This window comes from Equus asinus, chromosome 28 (assembly GCF_041296235.1).
Source record: "Equus asinus isolate D_3611 breed Donkey chromosome 28, EquAss-T2T_v2, whole genome shotgun sequence".
In the NCBI taxonomy this organism is placed as follows: domain Eukaryota; kingdom Metazoa; phylum Chordata; class Mammalia; order Perissodactyla; family Equidae; genus Equus; species Equus asinus.
In genome coordinates this window covers 24,719,761-24,743,173 of record NC_091817.1, presented here as the reverse complement: position 1 = coordinate 24,743,173, position 23,413 = coordinate 24,719,761, and the positions used below count along the sequence as shown (strand labels likewise).

The window sequence follows — 23,413 nt, the reverse complement described above, 5'->3', positions numbered from 1 at the left end:
GTTTTACAGAGGGGAAATCGAAGGCCCCCCTTGGAGGAAGGGGTAGCGTAAGCAGGAGTGCACCCTCCAGCTCCTAGCTGGGCTGCTCACCTGAGGCCCAGGACACGATTCTCCCAGGCCGGCTGGCCGGGCTCGTGCAGTACCTGCCCGTCAGAGCAGCCTGGCGCACCCGGGGGCTGGGGTGGGGGAAGAAGGCAGGGCTCACCTGTGTCCTAGGACTGGCAGCCAGGGCTCCGGCCCCCTCGGCCCCACTCATGGAAAGGCCTGATGAGTGCTTGAGGAGGGGGAGCGGGTAGGGGCAGCAGGGTCCGGGGGGCCCTGGCCCGAGGCAAGCCCACCAGTGAGATGCCTGTCGCTTTGATTTCAGCCTGACGGCTGGGGCTGCAGTCTCTAGGTGAGTGTGGGGCCCGCGGCCCAGGGCTTCTTGTCGCCTGCCCGCTGCGCCGGCCACCTTGGGATGCAGGGCTGTGCCGGGAGCTCGGCTGCTCAGGGCTGGGGCTGTCCTTCGCCGCCTGCTGTCTGTGTGCTTCTGCCTGGCTCCCTCGTCTCCCTCCTGCTCTCCTCGACAGACTAACGAACCCCCTTCTCGTCCTGCAGGGAAGTCAAGGCCGGTGCCTGTGTGATGGATGTGTCCACCCTGCTGGCCCCGTGGCTGGACCTGAGCCCCACTGCTGCCTGCCGCAGCGCTGGGGGTGGGAGGCGAGGCTCCTCTTCTCTCCCGCCCCCTCGGAGATGAGAAACATGTTCCGAAAGAGATGGTGGCTCTCGGCTGTGGCTCTGGGTGCACGTGGCGTGGGCTGTACGGGCAGGGAGGGCCGCTCCGCCTGGGGGGCCTGGCCATCCGAGCCGGCCCACGTGGGGAGGGCAGGAGCATGTGGGGGGGGTGCCAGCCCAGCTCTTCCCAGCCTGCAGGGCCCCCTCCGTAGTGGGCGGGCAGAGGAGCCCCCAGAAGGCACAGGAACCGTGGAACTGGGCTGGTGGGCGGCCTCCCCTCCTCCAGGGGCCTGCACTGGCGTGTATATAGTGTCCTCGGTGTACATAGGAGCTCGGCCCTCCTGCGGGCCGGGCCATATTTATGGCCGGCAGGAGGCCAGCGGGCAGGATTCTGCTACCCCCACCTGCCTGGCACCAGGCTCTCTCCTTGCTCACTGGCCTCTTGATAGTTTCCTCTCTCTGAAATCCTATTTAAGAACTTTTGGAAGCGTAGCCATTTTTACTTGTTAAAATAAAAGCCTTTTTACACAAGTGTGGTCTGAGAGTTGGTCTCATGGCCCCTGGGGGATGGCTGGAAGCATGGTGTCGGCGTGTGCTGCTGGCCCCCCACTGCTGGCTGGTCACCCACGGCCCTCCCCACCCAACGTCCCCATCAGGATCACATGTCCTGATGTCCATGACTGGGAGGGGCTGTGCCCTCACCCCACCTGGTCAGCCTGTTACTGATACCCGAACAACGGTGCCATCACCTTGTCTCACAGACGGGAACCTGAGGCTCCTAGAGGCACACAAGACGGTGGCCACGGGGCGCCCTCTGCCCTGGCCGCGTCCCCTCGAGTGAACGGCCACGGCTGAGCGCCCCCTGCCCCCAGTGCCTACAGGACTCCCACCCGTCGGGGGTTGTGTTGGCCTGCACTGCTCCCAGCCCCAGTGGGGCCCTCCCTTCAACCAAGCGGGACTGAACCGACAGCTGCTGCCTCGGGAAGGAGCAGGGGCCCTCTTCTCAGGGCTGACCACTGGGTCAGGGGAACCTGTTCTGGGCAGCCAGCACTGGGGGCTCCCGCGGGGAGTGAAAGCTACGCAGAGCCCTCGTCAGATGGGGCAGCTGCCCTTCCAGTCCTGTCCCTGGAGGCAGCCTGGGGGATGGGGGAGGGTGCTGGGCTCTGGGCCAGCCCAGTGCTGCCCGTGTCTGCGAGGCTGCGCTCCAAGCACCCTGTAGGGTACAGCTGTTGGCCAGGCCCAGAGGCGTCCATGGGATGCCTCTCCCGCCTCCCCCAGAATAAGTAAACCAGCTCTTTCCCGCCCGTCTGTCCCTCGGCTGCCCTCTGCTGGCCACACCGCCTGGCGCACCACCTCTGGAGCTTGGAGGGGGAGTGGTCTCCTCTGTGAGACCAGGCAGGCAGTCCTGGGCCCAGCAGAGCCACGGGCCAGAGCACGCCCCTCCCAGCAAGGAAACCAGGGAATAGTTACAAATTTAATAAAATCTGCCTTATAAATTACAGCAGCAGCCCCCGGGCTCAGTTCGCTGCCCCCAGAAGCAAGAGTTGGGCAAAGCCGGGCAGCGTTGCTGGAGAGAAGTCCAAGAGTTCGGGGCTGTGGAGGGGGCCAGTGGGCCAGCGCCGCCGCCTCCAGGATGGCCATAGGGCAGCAGTGGGGGCCGGGCAGAGGCTCATTGGCGAGTGGGCACACGGGAAACAGGAGGAGGGGCTGAGGCCAGGTCCTGAGGGCTGCTGGGTGCCCCCCACGAGGCTCCTCAGTCCAGACTGGCCATGAGCAGGTGCAGCTCGCGGAAGGCACTGCCGTGGCGGCCACTCAGGCCTGACTTGCTCTTGACAAAGCCGCTGATGCTCTTGAGCTGCTTGTAGCACAGCCGGCACTTGTGTAGCCTGTGGACAGAGGGGCAGTGATGGAGCAGCTGGACACGACCCCAGGACCGCACCCGACCCTGGGCCTTTCCTGTCCTAACTGCTCTTGCCCCTCCCCAAAGAAGAAGGCTGAGGCCCAGAGCGCAGGACCCACCTAGGCAGTGCCAGGGCTCAGGGCAGAGCCAGGCCACGGAGGGCCCCACGCCCTGAGCCACTGCCCAGCACAGTGACCTCCTCTACAAGCTGTTTCAGCAGAGCCACCATCAAGCTGGCCCGGCCCCCAGGCCCGTGTGCCCTGGCACCCCTGCTCCCAGCATACACACCTCCCAGCATACCCACCCTGCCTGGCCCCTCACCTCTCCTCTCGGCTGATGTCCACACCCACGGAGGGCGGGGCCGCCAGGATGTCAGTGATGAGGGGCAGAAACCGCTGCAGGATCAGCTTCAGGGAGGTGCAGCCCGTCTGCACATAGCTTCAGAGGCAGATGGATGATTGGGGCCATGGACAGAAAGGTCAACAGAAAGCAAGGCACAGAGACAGAGGGGGCAGAGGCAGGATCAGAGGCAGCACGGGCTTGTTATCACTCTGGCCTCCCTGGGAACTTGGAGGGGACAGCAAGGCTACACTGCCACCTCACATAGGCACTGGGGTCTCTCCCGTGGTCCCTGCAGGAGCTCTGATGCCCCCTCCCCGCTGTGAGGCAGGCTCGGCTTCCCCACATGTACCTCTCATACTTGCTCTGCAGAAGCTTCTCGATCTGCGGCAGGACCGTGGTACACAGGTCCAGCTTCCACAAGGAGCTGGGGGAAAGGGCCAGGGACACGCGTCCTCAGTGCCCGCCCTGCCTACCCACCCACTCCACCTGCCACGGCCACTTACGCTTTCTGGTTGACGATGTTGAGGAGGTCCACCACCACCGACAGGTCATTGATGGCCACAGCCGAGTCCACTGAAGTCTGCAAACAGAGCACCTGTCAGAGGGGACTGTGTGCGACAGTGCGGCCCCGCCTGGGTGTGGCGTGATGACAGGGTTCGTGGGGTGTTAATAAGACTACACCTAAAATGATGAGTGTCAGGCAGGCCCACAAATAGCTGCTCAATGCCCAACAGCCCGTGATGACAACGAGGGAGGAAACAAAAATGAAGTCAGCCACGGGGTGGCGAGGGGGCAGCGACGGGGCCGCCTCACCCCCAGCCCTCCCTCTTGCGGCTTGCCTCCGGTTCAACCCTGAGCCCCAGGCAGGGGCGGTGCCTGCCTTGATGTCGCCTGTGGTCCACACAGCCCTCACGGTGTCCAGGTTCTTGTGGCGGCTAGTGAGCACCACGCACATGGTGTCGTGGCCTTTGCGGATCTGTGACATGGCATCCTCGTCGACCAGCTCCGCCTGCTGGGGGATCTTCACGGCCTGGTGGGACAGGCACCCAGATGCTGGCAGCAAAGTTCTGCCCTCGCCGCATGGCTTCCACCCGCCCTTGGGTGGGGCCCTACTCACGGGCAGGAAGTCAGAGGCCTTCAGCCCGATGGGCTCGTTCCGGGCAGCAGGGATGATGGTGGGCTCAGCCTTGGGTGCAGGGGTGGAAGTGACGACGGGGGGCCGGGCCAGGACCTCGAGCTGGAGGGATCTGGAGCTCAGCGGGCGGCCACCCTGAGGCCTCCCCTCCACCCACAGCATGGACAGCCCAGACCCCTGGTTCAGGACTCCAGCCCATCTGATCCCTACATCACGCCCTCTCCACCCTGATGTACATTTGGCACTGGGAACTGTGCGTCCATGGCTGGGCTGGGCTCTGCTGCTTCCTTTGCTGTGGCCACGTCTGGAGGCAAAAGGAAAAGATGGCTGGGTCAGGCCAGGAGAAGGGACTGGTGCGAAGAAAGCAGGGCTAGTGAGGATGGGGGGTGGGGCTCCGGGCATCTGTAAATGGGGGGACGGAGCAGGAGCCAGCAGTGCAGGTCCTGGGGAGGCCTGAGGGCAGGGCTGGGCCGGGCTCATCCCTCTCTATGCACCAGGGGTCTGGCAGAAAGCAGGTGTTTACCCTGTGCGTGGACGGGACCCAGGGGCTCCAGGGTGTGGTGAACCCGTCATCCTATTAGCGCGGGAGTGTGTGCGCTGGAGTGGGGGGGCGGGGGTGCTGTGGGGAGTGGGGTACACAGGACGGGGAGGCCCTTCAGGAACCCAGCCTCAAGGTGGGGCGAGAGGACGGCCCCTCAAGGAGAAAGCCAGGGGGCGGGAGGGTGCCCACCCCCGTCTCTTCTCCAGTCATAAAGCAGATCACGTTCTCTCCTTTCTTAAAGCTTCCAGCGAAACACAAACCAACGACGGCCCACAGGGCCTGGCCTCCTCTCCCAGACCCGAGCCCCCACCCTCCTCTTGGCTCCCTCCCACCCAAGGCTCTGCCCTCTTCTCTCCTCACCTGGCCCTCAGGCGTGCCTGATCCCCATCACAGGGGGCCCTAGTGACCTCTCTCACCAGCCCACCCCTTCCTCCACGGCACGTGTCCCATTTCTAGACCCGTCTGTGTGGTGGTCTGTCTGCTATTTGCCCTCCTTCCCACGGTGTGGGCTCCTAGGGGGCACCTGCCTGCCTTGTTCACACCCAATCACCAGGGCCTAGCCCAGGCTGGGCACACAGTAGGTACTCTTGAGTGAGCGGAGGGAAAAGACCCAGTGGGAGAGAGGCTGGAGGTTGTGCCATGAAGAGGAGGCTTGGGGGAGGGGCAGGGGCTCCTAAGGAGAGAGGACCAGAGTCCCTGGGGGGCCAGGCTCCGTCCTCCAACTCACCGTCCTCCGGGGGTGCTGGGAAGGGCTCGCTTCTCCGGGGTGGTGTCCGACCTGCAGAGGCGAAGGGGGCTGAGGACTCACGTTGACCAGTCAGAGATCCTGTCTGAGCCCTCAGGGCTGGGGTCTGGGGACCCAGGGCCCTGTCAGGATGTGGGGGATGGAAGGTGGCTCCCAGGCACACAGCTGCTGACCTGTGACCCTGTTCCTGGCCCCACAAACCCTCAGGCCTGCCCCTTTCCACCCACTTGCCCCTGTGGACCTTCCTTTGCTCGGGGCGGGCAGGGGCACCAAGTAGCTGCCGGGCCTCCACTGGGGCCCAGAGGACCTAGGAACAGAGCCTGGGGCTAGGTGTGCATCAGGAGTTAAACCAAAGGAGCGGAGCGGCAAAGACGCCATCCCTGAAGGACGGCGTGCCTCCATTTCAAAATGGGGACTCTGGGGCTCGGAGGGACACCGGGGCCCAGGGCTCACTGATGCTGTTCTTGGGCTGGAAGATCTCGTTGTAGTCCTCAGCGTTCTGGATCTCCGCCTGGGACTCCCGCTCGTCCCGGTCGTCCTCGCTGCTGGGGCTGCGGCGCTCGCTCTCCGAGTTCTGCTTCACCCTGGGGGCAGGGCCAAGCCGAAAGGAGGGCAGGGCCCCAGTGAGGCCAGGGCTGCGCCCCCTGAAGTCTTCCCGGCAACAGGCCTGCGTCCTGTGCCCCCCAGCACCCTGGAGGCCCAGATCACCCCACCTCTGAGGCTTGCTGCAGGCCGTGCTGGGCCGCTCGTAGATGCGCCGAAGGGGGGCGCTGGGGTGGGGTGGCTGCTGCGCCAGGGGCCGGCTGTCCTGCACGGGGTCCTGGGCCACCATGCCTGTCCTGGTGACCCGCGTCAGGTCCACCACATAAGAGGAGACGTTGCTCTGGGAGAAGGCCACGCCTATCTGCAGGAAGTGGCAGAGCTGGGGCAGGACCTTCGCAGCAGGGGCAGTGTGGGGGGGTGGGGGTGGGGCGGGCAGGATCCCAGCTCGGGGGGGAAGTGGGGACAGAGGTGGAGGCGGGCAGGCAGTGGCCCTCTCACCAGCTGGTCGTTGCAGATGGCCAGGTCAGCCACCTTGCCCCAGTTGACTAGGACCACATCAAAGCAGCGCTCGGGCTCCCAGCCATAGACGCGCAGCGAGTCCTGGCAGCCGCTGTACAGGCAGCAGCCATCGGGGTTGAAGAGGACGCTCCTGGGCCAGGCGAGAGTGGGCCATGGGTCCCAAGAAATGTGGGCAGGCTGAGGGAGCCCAGGACAGGAGGGAGCGGAAGCAGGGATGGGAAAGGCCCACCCACGTCCCTCCCACTGTCTGGGGGGAGGCCCGGGCCCTGCGCAGCCGCCTGCGTACCTCACAGGCCCCGGCTCCCCTTCGATGCAGCTCACCACCTGGAACTTCTCCAGATCCCAGAAACGGATGGTCCTGCAAAGGCAGCCAGGCTGTGCTGTGCCAGTGCCCCAACGCTGGCCTCCACCCGGGCCTGTGGCTGGGGAAGCCGGGTTCTCTCCAGACACCTGCCCCCACCCCTCCAATCAAGGCCACCAAGAGCAATGCCTGGGGCCACGGGCTGGCCCTGCACAGGCAGGGGGAGGGGACTCAGCAGGCAGGAGGCGAACATGGGCCTTGGGTCCCGACTTGCCTTTGAAGACCCAGGACACTGGGGCCAGGGGAGAGATGGGACCAGGCTCCGATCCTGGCAGAGCTGGCAGTCAATTCAATCTACATAGGATCATCAGGTGTATGACACCCTGGCACAGAGAGACTGACTGGGGACAGATGTACATACACACACGGAGGGCAGAGATGTGAGGGATGGCCATCACAGGCGATGGGCCCTCCTTCTCACCTGTCAGAGCTGCCAGAAGCCAGGAGGTACTCGTTGGGGTGAAACTCCACCACATTCACAGGCCCCGTGTGGCCAGGGAACTCAGACATCATCTTGCCAGCAGTCAGGTCCCAGAGCTGGGCAGGGCGGGGTGGAGGTCAGGACTGGGCCTGGCACCTTGGCTGCCCGCCCTCCCTCCATTCCAGCCTCAGCTCTTTATCCACAAACCACCTTCCACTCTGGATGGGCTTGGGACAGACACACGAGCCCAATGGGGAGGGAGGTGAGGACCCAACCTGAGTGTGACCGGCCCCGGGCCCGGGGCAGCCAGGAGCTACCTTCACAGTGTGGTCATCTGCAGCTGATGCCAACCACTTCCCGTCAGGGCTGAACCGGAGACAGCGCACGGCCTGGCTGTGGCCCTGAGGAGCACACTGAGCTGAGCTGAGGACCTAAGCCCAGTGGGCTTCCCTCCCCGCCACCCGACTCCATCCCTTCCCTCGGCACAGTGGGGGCAGGAAGTCTCGGGAGTCCCTGGGGAGCAGGCAGGCAGGGGACAGACAGCCACGTGTGGGAGATGTCACAGAGGGACACTTCTCCACACGCCGTCATGGACAAACCAAGATGGGGTGGTCATATAGTTTGGGAAACAACGTATCTCATGCCTCTTTTTGGAGAGTTAAATGCTCTCTCTTAATGTCAAAGGGTGTAAAAACCTCCAAATATAATTTTTTGTTAAACTCAATGCTTCCAAACGCATATGAATAGGCACCCCTTCACCTAATGACACCTGTTACCTGCCTGCAAACCCAGAGCACGGAGCAGTTTGGCAAACACGGCTCTGGGGGATGCACCGAGAGCCGGGGGTCCAGGTGGACCACCCACAGCACTCCTGCTCCACTCACATTTCTCTCGTTTGCACTCCCATTTCTCACATTCTCACCCATGCTGGACAGCACTCCCTCCAGCCCCGCCAGCGTCGGGCCCCACCTCATGCTCCATGCCTGCACAGTACTGGTGATGAGCGAGGGCGCCTTCCTTACCCTGTATCGGAAGACACAGCCTTTCCTCCTGATGTCCCAGAGCTGTGGGGAGAGGCACAGAGGGGCGGAGTCAGGATAGGTCATAAGAAGGTGCTGGGGCCGGGCAGGATCCAGGCACTGAAGCCTGGGTCAGAGGGCACGGTGCAGCCACGAGCAGAGAGGGCTCTGGGTCATTACACCCCAAAATGCCAGGGGTCTGGAACCTGCTCACCAATGCTGGGCAGACGCCACTCACTAACCCTGAGCAGAAATGCCTGGTGAACACCTCCACATGCCCCTTCCCCAGGAGGCTACAGATGCTGCTGCAGAGGGTAGACGCCCCCCCTCAGAGCCAAAAGCCAGCCCCTCAGGCAGGACACACAGCTCGTCCCCTGGCCGGCCCTGCGGGGAGGCACCAGGCTCGGAGCAGCGTCTCACCTTGATGTTTGTGTCCTGGGAGCCCGAGGCTACGAACTCGCCATACGGGTGGAAATCCAGGCTGCAGATGTTGGCTTTGTGTCCCATGAGTGTGCGCAGAACTACCAAGGGAGAAAACAGAGACACGGCGTGAGGCACACAGGCCGGCCCCGGAGGAGGGCCGCTGTGCTCCCTGTGTGTGCTGTAATGCAGCTGCACAGAACACAATGACACAGATTTCACAAATACGGGGAAACCAACCAGAGTCCTACCACCCCAACAACTAATTTTCTTATTTTTAACCCAAGAGATGACAGCCATTTCTGTCATTACCCGAGCCCCCAGAAAATGTACCCCCCGGCTTGTGACTCTGGGCTCGCCCCATGGATGTGCAGCTTATGATCTTCCAAGTATCCCACCACACTCGAGACAGAGCAAGAAGGATGCAGCAGAGGTCCAAGCTGCGGGAGAAACTGCTTGGTTGAAAAGAGAAATCCAGGAAGGCTTTTTGGAGGAGATGGTATTTGAGCAGGCTGTCAGGCAAGAGGATGAGGGAGGATGTCGAGCAGAGGGGAGTGGTGGGCAAAGGCCCCAAGGAGGGTAAGTGGAGGGTGTGCCTGGGGTGGCCCCGATGCTCACACTTGTCCTCTGTCCAAGGGATCTTGAGGGTGGCCGTGAGGACACTCAGTGGAGCTGTGGGACTGAGGGAACACAGGGAGGACATGACAGGGCCTCAGAACGCTCAGGGGCAGGAGGTTGCTCGCCTCCTGCTGCCCCAGGGAACCATGTCTGCCACCGTTCAAAGCTCTGCAGGCAGCTCTGTGGCCCAGCCTGTCTCGGCCCACAGGCAAACCTTGTGCTTCTGTCTCGACAGTTTTCTCTGGTAACAGATTTGCCTCTTCTCTCTGGCCTCATGTGTCTTGCTTTTTAAAAGATTTCTAATTCCACTGTCTGAATGACATCAATGACCCCACGAGTGCTGGTGCCAGGGGTGCGGGAGTCCAGCCATCCTTAGGTTTGAGCCACGGTGAAACAGGGTGCCTTGGGAGGCAGTGAGCTCTTTGTTGGAGGAGGAGTTCAAGCAGACTTCAAATGTAATGCTTTAGGGACAAAGAGTCGAGCTCCAAGCACTGAGTGAATTAAACAAACTCTACTGTGATTGTCTCCATCCTTCAGGGTCCGGGTCCAGGGCTCTGGAGCCAGACAGAACTGAGAGAAGTCTTGGCTCTGCCCCTCACTTGCTGTGTGACCCTGGGCAATCCCTTACACACTCTGAGCCTCATAGTGGGTCATGGCCAGAATTATGTAATAAAATGGACCTAAAGTTCTTAGCATGGGCCCGACGCATGGTAAGTGCTCAGTAAATGCCAGTTATAATTACTATTGGTGTAATTTCTTCCTGCACAAGGCCTGCCTTCATCCCCTCCTCTCTGTCCCCCAGGCTGGACCTTCTTTCCTCCTCAGGCCTCATGTCCTGGTTCTCTCTCTTGGAGCCCCAGGGATGACCACCCAGTGCCATGGCCATTTGGGCACCTGCCTTCTCCCAGGACATCTGCTGAGCACTTCCGGTGTTCCCAGAACACGCTGAGTGATTCCGAGCAGGAGTCCGCCCCCAGCAACGCCGGGCGGTGGGGATGGACCGAGGCTCAGAGGGCGCAGCAGCCTGCCCAGGCCCGTCAGCAGGGCGCAGAGCCCGGCTTTAAAGCAGGCATCTGACTGAGCAGCATGCTTCCCGTGTGGCCCTGCACCTGCCTCCCATTCGTCTAAAGCTCCCAGGACAGGACAGGCACACCTGAGAGTAGGAGGGAGGGAGCTGTTCTGGCTGTCATCTGCCTTGGGGACAGAGTCCAACCCCCCACCCGCCACCTCCCCCCATCCCCCCAGGTGCCCCTCTGCGCAGGCACCTGGGGTTGAGCTGGGACTGAGCCACCTTTACGTCCTTCCCAGACTGTGACCAGGCACCTGCCACATCTGTCGAGTGAGTGTCTATTTCAACCACACCAAAACCTGAGCAGCTGCCCCTCCTCACTCTGTAGGTGTCACGGATCACTAGGGGCTCAGCACTGGCTTGCTGGCCAGGGTGGCATCGGGCACAGGCTCCCAGTCCAGGGCCAGGAGGGTGCAGACTCATGCCAGCTCCTGCTTCAGTCCACTCGCTTTGCATCCCACAGCACGTCTTCCAAAATCCTGCCCTGCTCCGGGAGAATGCATCAGGTCCCAGCCCCGCGTGGGCCAGCATCATGAAGCGCAGCCAGCCTTGCTGTGGGATCCCGGGGCTGACCCACCCTCGCCCTCTGGCTGCACCAAGGAAAGCTGGCAGGACCACATTCTTCTGGTGTGACTTCTGCCCTTGCTCTTCTGTCCCAGAAGGGCCCCTGGAAGTCCTCCTGATGCCAGACTCAGTCACAGGATCCAGAACTGCAGAGCGGAGGGGCCTGCGGGGGCTGTGTGGCCCGTGTGGGAACCCCCAGGCCCTGCCAGCTGAGTAGCTGGTCGGCCTCCACCCGAACCCTCCAGTGATGGGCTGCCTTTCAAGGCAACTGATGTGACAGTCAAGCAGCCCTTCCAGAACCCCTTCTGCTCCTGGGGTGCTAATATGTGGGTCATTTTCACTCCCGCTGTGGGTGGGGGTGGAGGTGGGCCTGAGTCTCAGCTCTTCCTGCCTAGGCTGCTGAGAGCACGTTTCTCTTCCATCGGAGAACACCCCTAAACGTGAGGCAGCAAATGGCGGGCGGACAGCTGGGATGGGAGTCTGGACACCAGGATTCGAATCCCAGCTTCTGCCACCCCCAGCCACGGGGTCTTTACTCTCCCTGGCCCCAGTTTGCCCATCTGTCAAATAAGGGGGCCCTGCCAACCTGGCTCTGCATCAGAATCACCTGGAAGCTTACTGAAAGCCAGATTCCAGGCCCACTGCACTGCCGAGTCAGGTTCTCTGGGAGAGGGGTCTGGCCAGGTGTCTGGAATTAGCTCCTTGAGAGGACCAGCCCTAGATGGCCAGGGCCCAGGAATCCCAGAAGCCTTTTCTTCAGTTTTCCTCCTTTGCCCACCTCAAGGAATCCCTCACATTCCCTCATGAGGGACACGGTCGTGGCTGAGAAAGCATGGTGCCCTCGGCTCCCCACTGCAGAGTGAGGTGGTTGGGACCATCCACTGGGACTCAGGTCCAGGCAGGGCTCCCCAGGAAGTCAACCGCCTTCTGCTGAAGCTCTTCTGCTTTCTCGGCTGGAGCCCAGCCAGCCCGGCATGCTCCTCCTTGGCCCCTTGAGTCCAGTGACACCCGAGCACACCATGCCCTCGATCCTGCACATGGCCAGGCAGCAGGACCATGTGCTGAGACGCAGCCCCTGTTTGTTATCAGGGGTCCTGGGGCTCCGTCTTTCTTAAGCAGCCCCTCCCCAGTGGGCAAGCATCACCCATGAGGCCCAGGGGCACCATCTTTCTTGAGGACCACCTACACAAGAGGACCACTGTTCTTGAGCAGAAGGAACCTGGCCAGTGGGCATGCATGGCTGATGGCTGCGGTCCTGCAGCAGAGGCAGAGCGCACACCATAGGAAGCCCAGAAGGACCTGCAAGTCTCAGCCGGGCAGGGGCCTCTCTTCTGGAAAAGCCAGCCTCGATAAAATCCATGCTGCTGTTCCCTGCTCGGCCTTCAGGGAGCAGACAGCCTCCCGCCTGGCATGCTGGAAGGTCCAGGCCAGAGGCTTGGAAAGAGCAGAGGGCAAACACGTTTTACTTGGACCTCTCAGTGTTGGCCTGCATAGTGTTCTGAAAAATATGCTGAATTAGCTGTCAACATGCAGAAATGGGTGGATTCCACATCAATTTCCAGATTCGCAGCTTCTCTTGGAAAATCCATAGAGCTGGCAACACTGGACCCACACTGCTGTGTGGCAACACCTGCCTGAGGCTAAAAGGCAGCCCCTCTTTTGGAAAAGGCGAGACTCCCCCCTTGGCCCAGAACAGAGGGCATGAGTTTATAGCCTGAGAGAAGCCAGTGAGGATCTGGCACAGGGACGAACACTGACCCACCAGGTCCACCACTGTGAAACTTCAGCACGCAGGGACAAAGAGGCTGCAGGCCTGCAGAGAGAGGCAGATGGGGAGAGAAGCAGGGCCCACGCTCTGAGAGAGGGACTGCCGAGGAGACAACACCGCCCTCCTAACAGCGCCCCCGGAACCTAACACGCAACGGAGCTGCACCTTCAAAATTCTGGGGAAAAGTATTTCCACCCTAGAATTCTATACTCGAACTCTAAACAAATGATGGGGGTAGAATAAAGTCATTTTTAGCCATGGACAGTCAGTCTCGAAAACTGTGCCTGTCACGCACCCTTTCTCAGTGAGCTATGAAAGAACGTGCTCCATCAAAAAGAGCGAGAAAAGCGAGCAAGACGGCCACATGGGCCTGGCGCAGCAGAGATGAGAGAGCTCCCCAGAGAGGAGACAGGAGGCCCCCGGATGGCAGCTGGGCTGCAGGCCAGGAGCTCCCAGGCCACCGGGACCCGGGGGACAGAGGCTCTGAGAAGAGACGCCTCAATTATGGGATGAGTTTGAGGGTAAACTCAAGGAGGAGGCTGACTCTTCTGGCGGAGAATTTGGGGTTGAATTAGTAATAATGAGGTAAAAAACATATAGATGAAAAAAAGAACAATTATCAACTCCAGGGAAACAAAGTTATGAAAAGAAAAGAAATATAATTAGCTCTGAATAATCCTGTATGGTCCCGATAATATAAACACTGAATGTTTAAAAGGTGACACTGGGAGGATGGAGGGGAAATGTGAGTGACAGAGTCGGGGTGGCTCTAAGAGAGCTCAGTTCTCACCTTCTGTCCTAGGAAGGCAACAGCTAACGTAGCAAGTGTCTTTAAAAAGAAAAGAAAGAAACTGCCATATAGCCGTGTCGTTTGGAAAAGTGGAGGTGATGAGCAAAGTGCCAGGCAGAGGAGAGAAGCCTGTGGAGAATGAGGAGTGGGGAAAAGCTCCTTGTCTCATTGTGATGACTCGTAGAACCAGCACTATTTGACTTTCGAAACTGTGCGTAGCTTCTATAAAGATGAAAACCAAACCAAAACAAAGCCCAAGGAAACAGAAGTGCTGGCCGCCCGAGGCCCCATTCCTGCAGGCAACAGGGAGCCGGAGCTGAGCTGGGCCGCCCCCTGAGGTGGGCGCACGCTCCCCAGTTCTCCTCAGAGCCACCTCACTCGAGCCCCTGTTCTGTGTGGTCCCTGGCACACTGGATGTCCTTCTGGGTTCTGAATCCACAGACATCCCCGCCCCGCCCATCCACACAGTTGTCCGTTCAGACATCCCCTGGGCACCTCCTTGGTGCCAGCACTCAGAGATGGCAGTGCACGTAACTGCTGCCAGGCTAACGGGGGCCAGGGGTCACCACACCATCTGGTCAGGGCTCCAAGAGAGAAGCACCCAGTCTAGTCAGGACAGGCTCCCCAGAGGAAGCGGCTGGACGGCAGAGCCTGAGATGAGTACGGTGCGGGGGTACATGTGGGGCAAGCAAGCGCCAACACCTACTTTTGGCAGCTTCCAGGTCCCAGACGCGAATGGAGCCCGACTGGGAGCCGGCCACGATGAGCTCCTCGGGGGTGTTGAGGCGGACACTCTCCACCGGGGACGTGTGACCCGTCAGGCTCTGTGGAGAGAGGGCGGCAGCATCAGTGAACTGCATGGACAGACCACCAGCTGCCGCCCCAAATTCTGGGTTCCCGGGAAGGGCATCATGAGAAGCGGCTCAGGCAGGGGGCTGCCTTCACAGTCACATGCAGGCTCCCCTGCAGATGGCTGAGCAGCCGCCTCTCAGCCTCGGCTCCCAGGGCTAAAAGCGGGCCAGGCCCCAGGCAGTCATGCTCCAGCCCCCTCCGCCTGCCCACTGTGCTCCTGACATGGATGTCACCTGATGAAATGGCCCTGGGCTCCCTGGAGGGGAGCAGCCGGCCCTCCAGCCCTGAGTCCAAGCTACCACCCCCTCGGATCTGCTCCCATCTCCTCGCTCTGCCTGGCTCCAGCCCCTCAGGAGGGGAAACCATGGCAGAACCATGGCACACTCTCGCCCCTCTGGAACTTCTGGAGGACCCTGCCACGCGCCCAGGCTGGGGCTCGTGGAACCCAGAGAGGCTTCGAGTGACTCTGCTGGAAAAAACTCAGACCCCACCCGGAGCAGACAGAGCTGGGCAGGGCCGAGCCCACGTCCTGGCCTGGCCCCTCGGAGCGGTGGGAGGTGCTGACATTTCCAGCTTTCTGGAGAGGAGGCCAGAATCTGCAGTTCATGGCGTCTGTCACTCCTCACCCAGCGCTGGCCACCCCAAGGCAGTGTTTGCTAAGGCAACCTTCCCCAGGGGTGCTGGGGACAGCACAGAGAAATTGAAGGCCAGTTACAAGCAGCTTGTCCGACTCCTAAACGGTGGGGCTCCATGGAGGGCAACCGTGCAGAATCCATCCACACTGAGAAACACACATCCCTGCACACGAGCACCTCCACCTCTGGGAGCCCACGCTGCACGTGCTCCCACACGCGGGACACAGGGACCAGGTGATTCACTGCGGCAAATCTTCTTGACAAAAGACTGGAAACAACATCAATGCCCAACACAGGAAACTGGCTAGAGAAGCTGTGGCCGTCCGTGGTCGCCCAGGCAATGGACACCACTAGGCCATGAAAACCAACGAGGCCACCCTCTGAACATGACAACGACCTATCTCCAGGATACTCTAGGTGACAAAAGATGGAGGACAGCGTAACAGCAGGACAACACTTGTGCAAAAAATGGAGGGGGAGGGAAACAGGCAGACCATAAAACAATTCTGGGCAGACACGGAGAGATGGGGAGCTGGGCTGTCTCCAGGAGGGATGTCGGGTCGGGGGAGCAAGGAAGACTTTTCACTCTTGACCCCGCACCATTTGGATGTTGAACGGTATGAGTTCATACATGCACAAAAACACACAGAAATGCATCACAGGGGACTGCCTGCAGAGGGAGCCCATGCGCACAGGCTCAGGTGAGAGAGAAGGTGGCTTGTTTGACGCACTGAGGGCCGGGTCCATGGTGAGCAAGGGCAGAGGCACCGCATGAGGCCAGCTGGGCCCGCGGGCTGCACCTGTTGTCAGAAGGTAAGTCTAGAGGCCAGACCCCAACCTGTCCCCTGGGATTCTCTGGGGACGAGAGCATGGGGTCACTTTATGTCCATTTTTTGTCAGTCTTTGTCGATTCTTTTTCAATTTGTATGTTACTTTGGCATTTCAGGGGGGAAAAACACATTTGAACCCTAAAAATAAAGTGAAACAAAATAAAATTTCAATTCTGTTCTTAACCCTGCCCGTGGTTTGGGTCACATCTAGGTCCTCTGCTGGATCTCAAAAAGCGCCAGGTGATCAAGTGTTTACTAACACTGAGGTGATTATTCTACTAATGAATATCACCTCAACCCCTTTTTACCTTTATCTTCACTGGGACAAGAGTCCAAAGAACGATAATACTGTGTGCTGCCAGATGCTGGTGAGAATGTACATTGACTTCTGGAGGGCGATTGGGCAATATGTTTTGAAAGCTTTCTAAAAAGTGCACGCCCTTGGATTTAGTGCCATGACCACAGATCTGCTCAAAGATTTAGGTAGATGAGGACGGTCACCACGTGGCTCAGCCGAGCCAGAAAACAGGAAATGACCTCTGAGCCAGGAGCAGGGCGTGGCTAAGCTAATTCCAGCCCATCCCAACCACGGAATACCATGAAGCCATTAAAAATCATGTTGTAAAAGGACATTTGTTGACATAGGAAAACGATCACAATATTGTTATTTTAAAAAGCCAGGCTACAGAAGAGGAAATACGTTGTTGTCCATTTAGGTGTGCACACGCATGTGTGTACATGATATTGTACATGTGCGCGCACATGTATCGATATCAGCACGTAGGACACAGACCAAAATAGCAGCCGTATGGTCTCTGGATAATGGAACTATATGTAATTAATTTTTGGACTTTTTCCTCCTGTATGCTTTCCTGTTTTGGAGACGTTTTTGGCGCTGAATGTAGTTGCGTGGTAACCAGGGGGAAAGTGCTATTAAAGAAGCAGTTCTCTAACAGCTCCAACCAGCTGCCCTCAAACCCTGTTTGTGGAATGAGGCATGGAATGAATCAAGGCGCAGTCAACATGTTGGGGGGTGGCAAGGGAGGCTCAAACCCAGCTTGTGGGCTCATTTTAGCCTCCTCACAGGCTCCCTGGAGTTCTGTCCCATGGCCAGGTGACTCCCCCATTCCTGAGAGCTGGTCACTATCCCAACGGTCGGGGTTGTCCTGGGCCTTTTTGAGTAGAGGGCTGGGGGCGGCACTGAGGTGCTTGTCCCCCTGCCCTCGGGCTCAGCACCCAGGAGATAGGATGCCCCGTGCCGTCCCGCAGACCCTGCGAAGCTGCCTGCCCCCAGCCCCTCCTCAGGCCCCACCCCGCCCAAGTCCCCGCCCAGACCCCAGCCCCTTCCAGGCCCCCCACAGCCCCTCCCCAGGCCCCGCCCACAGCCCCCGCCCCACCCAGGCCCCGCCCCGTCCCCCCCACACCGCCGCTGCCGGGCTCACCATGATGCAGTTGGGCTTGTTGATGGACCACAGGTTGACGCGGCAGTCGTCCCCGCCGGTAGCCAGCAGGCGCCCCGAGGCTTTGCCCAGCACCAGCGAGGATACATTGCTGGCGTGGGCGACGATCTCCTCTGCACAGGAAAGGGCAGGGGAGAAGGCAGTCAGGGGGCTGGACGGGCCGCACGCAGGACAGTTGGCCTTGCCCTGCTGGGCCGCCAGCTCCTACGCCCGAAGCCCAGCAGAGGCTCTGCCCACTTCAGCCCCTTTGGTGCCAGACCCCTCGCGACAGGCCTGAGACAGAGCTACAGTCATTCCTACGCCGCTCTTAGGCCCCATGACTTTTTTCCCTTTTCTCCACATCAACCGGTAATATTATTGCCTTATTATGCTCAATTTTTGAAATTGACTTGCAATTTTTATTTACCTCTGTCTTGTAAGCAATAATATGTGTGAAATTACAAGTTTGAAATGTTCATTATGCTTTTTCTATGATACAGAAAGAAAATGAAAACAATTATTAAAATAAAAAATATTCACCTGTGTCCCACCTAAGCACCTCAGCTGCCACGCGCTGTGCACACAAACCCTGCTTTGGGGAACACACTTTAAGAACCATTCAGGTCAACTCCAGACAAGCTGTCCCCAGGTGAGCTCACTCAGGGCTTCAGCCCACAGGCTCGGAATCATGGACCGGGTTCTGGTCTGAGCTCTACTATTGTGGGCTGTGTGACCTTAGCTAAGTCACTCACCCTCTCTGAGGGCTGGGGTCCTCATCCGGCAAATGGAGAGAACAGTTCCTGGCTCACTGAGTTGCTGAGGATTCACTGAGAACATGCCTGTGAGCCGCTGCAAAGGGAGCGAGCGAGTGCTCCACGATTGTCAGGCAGCTAAGAAGGAATTGCTATAGAGAGTGGGTACTGGGGTGGGCACAGGAGGGTGGGCTGCATGAGAAAGCGGGGCAGGAGGCAGCCAACTGAGAGGTCTGGGAGGGAGGGGGTAGGAGTGAGGGCTGATCCGACAGAGCGGGAGGTCAGGTGGTTGTGGGCGGCCCTGAGGGCGCCTGGCCAGGGCAGCTGGGGCAGCAGTGGGGGAGGCAGACACAGCCTCAGAGAGCATCGTCAGTGCCCCAAAGGGAACAAAGCATGGGCAAGGACCCAGAGGTAGTGCAGGCCTCCGAACCAGGCCGAGTGAGCCCCTCCCCACAAGGAAAAGACAAGACAGGTCTCCCCACCCAGGCAGAGGGGAAACCCCAAGTGCCAATGCCCAAAGGCAACTGGGCGGCTGGCTTGAGTGACAGTGAGGAAAAGGGCCCCTCCTGTGCTCCAGCTCCTGCCTCCACCCTGCCTGGGTCTCAGTGCTGCCCGCTGCAGATCACAGGGGGGTTGGGAAACAGCCCGGGGAAGGCTGCCTGCCAGGCAACCTGGCTCAGAGGGGCTATTAAAACTGCCTGGGGGACCAGGGCCCAGGCTGGACCTCAGGATGACACCCTACCTCAGGGCCTGGCCAGGCTAGAGCTGGGCAAAGGGAGCACCCAGCCTCAGTAAGGACGAGAGTCTCCTGCAGGCCCACCCGTCAGCCGGGGCCCTGGGGACACAACCACGGGGTCCAAGGGACCTGGGCCCCTCTCTAGTCTGCATCTCAACCCAAGAGCCTTCTGTCCTACTGTAGGAACAGGTGCCTGGGGTGCTCTGGGGCTCCGCCCCGACACGTGTCTGTCCAGGAGCATCTGCTGGGCCAAAGGGACTGCCCAACCCAGCTCCGAAGGCAAACTTCTCCCTGAGCACTCTGTTCCCCAGCTCAGGCCCCTCCCCTTCTCTGAAGACACTCCCCGTGGTCACCGCTCTCCATGCGTGACCTCCCTAGAGGCCTGAGTGTCCACCCCAGCTCTCGTCCTTCCCAGGGAAAGTTCTGGCTGGGCCCCACCTCACTGGGCCTCCTCGGGCACTCTGCTACCCCTCTCTGGGCCTCAGAACTACTGCCCCTGGAGACAGACATTAATTCATAACATAAATGTTTCCCAGATGCCTGCTCCAGGCCCAGCACTGGGCAGACAGTGGGGAACGAGAGTGAAGAGGTTCCCATCTTCACGCCACAGCCTAATCAGATGCCTCCCGGGATGGGGCATCCAGCTGGAAGAACCACAGACTTAGGGCTGAGGATCTGGAGGTTGGGCCCTTCTAGAAGGGCTCAGACCACTCCCCTCTAAGCAGCCTGACCAGGGACTGACTGGAGGGACCAGGGGGACAAGGGGACATACCATGGGCACCAGGCAGAGGAGGCCTCAGCACAGGGCACTGGCCCAAGAGCTCCTCCTCTGACCTGAGGGCCAGCAGCCACCATCAGCCCAGGCTTAGGTACTGACTTTAATGCAAACAAAAAAAAACCCTCACAGCATCTTCTGGCAGGCCAAGCTGCCGCTCCACCCGTGGCACAGGCCCATGCCAGTTTCCCAAGCTCGGGTGGCACAACCCAAGCCCCACATCCCAGCCAGAGCTGGGGAATACTGCATTCTGGCCAGAGGAGCTGAGGCCTTGCATCCCAAACAGAAGATGCAAACAACTAGGCTTCAGTGAGCCCATGTTGGCCAAGCACCTTCTGATCCTCGCCAGACTCTAGAGCCACAAGGAGCCAGAGGTCATTTGGCCTTGGGCTCTTCCAACAGCTTATACCCATGGAAACTGCAGTGCACATGAAACTGTCAGCGGATGCCCAATACACCTGATGACATTTTCTCCCACTTGAACACTTTGACGGCTGGTCTTGCCTTTAAGACAAAGCCAAAGCCTCACAGGGCTGGGGTCCTATGAACATGTGTCCCTGAAGACCTCGCCAGCCCACGTGGCACCATATGGTCTCCACTGCTGTGCCATAGCCCATGGCCTCCTTTGAGGCCTTCCAAAGCACTGACCTTCCTGCCTCAGGGCCTTTGCATGTGCTATTCAGGCAGTCTACAGCACTCCTTCCCCCCCCCCCCCATCATCTAGTTAACTGATTCGAAGCACATGTCCCAGCTTAGAATGGGGCAGGGGGCAGATTATCTGACTCTGGCCTGTCGCTCTCCTCACACTCTGTACCCCACTGCACAGGGACCTTGTCTATTTTGCCCCCACTGGCTCCCCAGAGCTTGGTTCTGTGCTCAGGAAAGACCAACCATTGAAGGGACAGATACCTAACCCCAATAAATACAAAGTCATACTGCCTAAAGTGAGCGCTCCCTGGAAGCCCCTAACAGGGCTTCCCCGGAACCTAGGGCTTTGAGGGACGATCTGAAAATGGCCCAAACCTCTTAGTTTACAAATGACGACACGGAGGCCCAGCAAAGAGCTTCGCCCAGGTTCTCACGGCTAAGAAGTGGAGGAGCCTTCCCCCAGCTTCTGAAAACAGCCGGGGACAGCTCGCAGCAGAGGTGACCAGAGGTGACCAGTTTGGGCACACCCAGTCGATGCCAACCAGTTATGACAGGCGGGGAGGGCACAGAGGCACCGACGTGCAGAGCAGCAGTTCTCAAAACAGACCCGAGGAACCTCGGCATCCCCCAGAGCTTTTCAGGGGTCCAGTAGGACAAAATCGTTTCCATAATAACGTTAAGATGGCATTTTTTACCTTCTACACTCTCGTCCGCTCACAAGCACATGGTGGAGTTTTCCAGAAGATACAAGACATGTGATGACATCATCACTAATGGCACGTTTGATTGTACATTCTTGTGTTTTAAAATGTCTCACTATTAATTTCTAACATGGTAAATACTGACAGGTAGAACTCCCATAAACACAAACTTTTTGGGGTCCTTAATAATTTGTAAGAATATAAAGGGGTCCTGAGATCAAAGAGTTTAGAATTCCAGTGTGGAGTACTGGGTGGGGGTGGGCGGTGCTTGTGCTCAGTTATATTCCAGAGCCCAGTCATCATCCCTCTGCCTACCCTCTCACTCCCACCCCCGCCCCAAGATGCCCTCATCTAACGGGGGAAGCTTGACTTGTGAGATGTCCGAAAATGCCAAGAACATCTTTCAGGATTTCTCGTCCCAGCCTGCCTTCCAGCCTAACTGGAAATGCTGCACTAAGTGTCTCATTATCTTCATCAGCTCACTTGAATCTCACAGCAACTCTAGAATGTAAGTGTGATTATCTCATCGCACGGACAGGAAACCAGTCTCAGAGAGGTTAAGTCACCTGCCCAATGTGACCCAGCTGAAAAATGCCAAAGTCACGATTTGCATCTTGGTCTATCTTACTCCAAAGCCTGAGAGTCTCCCCCTGGACCTCATGCCAAGAACAGGACACAAAGCTGGGAGTTGAGGGCACTCAGCAACAAGCAGCTAACAGGGGTGAATGGGGGCAGAAAGAAAAAAGAAAACCACTCACGCAACTTCCAGGCTGTCTTGGTGACCACAGGGGTGGCCATCCTTCGGGCTGGCACCTGAAGCTCCACCCACAAAACAGGCTGTGCTTTCCTGGTGGGGTGGGGGTGGATCCCCCCCAGCCCCGCTAATCAAGTTGGCAGGGAGCTCTCACACATCCAGGCAGAGGGAACGCTTCGTCTCCCGGCCCCAGACCGCCTCGTGGTTTCAAATCAGTCACAGCAGCCACGGCAGCAGCCTGTGCGTGCCTGTCAGGATCCCGGCTCATAGAAGGTCAGGCCCGAGCCATCTCAGCTTGCCCCTGGGCTGGAACACAAACAGAGGGGGTGGCTTGTTAGGAAACACTTGGTGGGCGCTCAGGGGACCCTGGGTTCACAGAACTGCCACAGCAGCTCCCTGGATCACTAAAGCCACTTAATAAAGACAGACACCCACCAAGGCCACCAGAGCCAGTAGCCACACTGCAAATCGCATTTGAGAATCTGGAGACGGGGCACCTCAGGCAGGGTGACTTGGAACACAAGCAAAAGAAGGTCCTCCTAGAGGCCAGGATGAGGGGAGGAGGCTCTGTTCCAGGAGGCTGGCTGCCTAAAGCGCAGCAGCCGCAGTGGGGCGGGCCGACCACATGTCTGCAGCTCAGATAGATTTCTGGGAGTCACTGTTTTGTCTGACGTATGGGAACGGGGCGGAGTCAGAGGCTAAGCTTAGGGGCCCTGAGAGGCATCCCAGAGTTAGGCATTGATGTCTTCTCTGGGGGGAATCTCGAAGAGGGTCCTGAGAGTCCAACCCCCCAGTTTGTGGCAAGAGATCTACTCCTAGTCCCTGGCATTCCCAAGGACAGTGCCAGGTGGGCGTGAGTCGGGATGACTCCTCAACTCTAAAAGGCCACCTCGCGGAGCCTCCTACCCACTTCCTCCAAGCCTCTTTCCCATGAACCCTCTCCTCTCCGTCCCCTTTCTCGTGGGTCCCCCCGTTCTGTCTCTGTAGTCCTCCGTTCACCGCCCCTTCTCCTGCCGCCTGTGGCCCCCATTCGTGCACATCCTGTCTCCTCACTTGGCCCCTGCCTCGCCAGACCCCCTTTATTCCCTTTTCCCCCCTGCTATCGGTATCCCCCATTCATTCACTCTCCTGCTTCTCGAGTCTCTATTCATCACCCATCCTCCTGCAGACCCCCGGCTCCGCTTCCGGCCTCGTTGTTTTCCCCTCCGGCCTCCACGCCGGTCTCGCCCTCCCGAGGCTGGGGCTGGTCCCTCGGCCTCGCCCGATCCTCCCACTCCTCTCGGCTTGCGGAGCGCCGGCTCCAGCCTGCCCCCGCCTGGAGCCCTCTCCCCGCACCCGGCCGGCCCCGCCCCGCCAGGCCCGGCCAAGTCCAGGGCCCATCGTCCCCTCGCCGCCTCGCCCCCTAGCCCACTCCACCTGCAGCTGCGGCTCCGGAGGCCGAGGCTCCGCTCCAGGCGCGACCCCCACTTGCCTCCATCCCCTGCCCTGATTGGCCGCTGCTTGACAACCGACCCTCACAACAAAACCTCCGGCCCGGAGCCCCGCCCACCTCACCGCCGGCACCAATCAGCCGCCGCGAGCGCTCCGCCTCCTGCCAGGATTGACCAATCGAAGCAGGCCCTTCTGCCGCTTTCCCTAAGTACCCGCCCCCTTTACCTGAATTGGACTAATCGCGAGGAAGGAGCGTTCAAGAGCCGCCCCTCGCCTCCAGTGAACCAATGCGGGCCGCCGTCTCCTCGGTCCCGCCTCCGCCTCAAGCTTTCCCTTTCCTCCACCTTTCCTTCTAGCTCTCCAACCTAGTTTGCGTTTAAATAATTTGCGA

At 59.6% G+C, this 23,413-nt stretch overlaps 2 protein-coding genes across 16 annotated transcripts in view; one reads left to right on the top strand and one right to left on the bottom strand.

Annotated features, from left to right (window-relative positions):
- The window catches only part of KIFC3 (kinesin family member C3), a 64,874-nt gene extending 63,629 nt beyond the window's left edge, over positions 1 to 1,245 (top strand). For 8 of the 14 annotated variants that reach the window (XM_070500417.1, XM_070500420.1, XM_070500421.1 and 5 more), the window contains 2 exons: positions 368 to 394; positions 598 to 1,245. In XM_070500417.1, coding sequence (XP_070356518.1) covers positions 368 to 372 — 5 coding nt within the window. In that variant the 3' untranslated portion in view covers positions 373 to 394; positions 598 to 1,245. The remainder of the gene's footprint in view (positions 1 to 367; positions 395 to 597) is intronic. The other 6 variants (XM_070500416.1, XM_070500415.1, XM_070500419.1 and 3 more) reach the window with 1 other exon arrangement.
- A 930-nt stretch (positions 1,246 to 2,175) lies between these two features.
- On the bottom strand, positions 2,176 to 23,137 carry KATNB1 (katanin regulatory subunit B1). 2 transcript variants are annotated; one of them, XM_014827367.3, is made up of 20 exons: positions 23,008 to 23,137; positions 21,596 to 21,897; positions 17,229 to 17,359; positions 14,176 to 14,293; positions 8,661 to 8,761; positions 8,244 to 8,285; positions 7,539 to 7,622; positions 7,222 to 7,337; positions 6,726 to 6,797; positions 6,419 to 6,569; positions 6,091 to 6,281; positions 5,831 to 5,961; positions 5,360 to 5,410; positions 4,328 to 4,395; positions 4,074 to 4,193; positions 3,837 to 3,986; positions 3,460 to 3,536; positions 3,306 to 3,380; positions 2,936 to 3,052; positions 2,176 to 2,600 (listed from the first exon to the last, which is right to left on the bottom strand). In XM_014827367.3, the coding sequence occupies exons 2-20, from the start codon at positions 21,633 to 21,635 to the stop codon at positions 2,468 to 2,470; spliced, it is 1,968 nt and encodes a 655-aa protein (XP_014682853.1). In that variant the 5' UTR covers positions 21,636 to 21,897; positions 23,008 to 23,137; the 3' UTR covers positions 2,176 to 2,467. The 2 variants fall into 2 exon arrangements, with proteins under 2 accessions (XP_014682853.1, XP_014682854.1); XM_014827368.3 differs by lacking the exon at positions 23,008 to 23,137 and adding an exon at positions 22,027 to 22,229.
- Between the last annotated feature and the right edge of the window lie 276 nt (positions 23,138 to 23,413).

What these genes read in the sequence shown, in the direction of transcription:
- KATNB1 (XM_014827367.3), bottom strand. Translation starts at nt 21,635, where the DNA reads ATGGCCACCCCTGTGGTCACCAAGACAGCCTGGAAGTTGC. An exon ending in CAAGACAGCCTGGAAGTTGC is followed by an intron (nt 17,360 to 21,595) that starts GTGAGTGGTTTT and finishes TTTCCTGTGCAG; the next exon opens with AGGAGATCGTCGCCCACGCC. An exon ending in GGGGAGCCGGGGCCTGTGAG is followed by an intron (nt 6,570 to 6,725) that starts GTACGCAGGCGG and finishes CGCCTGGCCCAG; the next exon opens with GAGCGTCCTCTTCAACCCCG.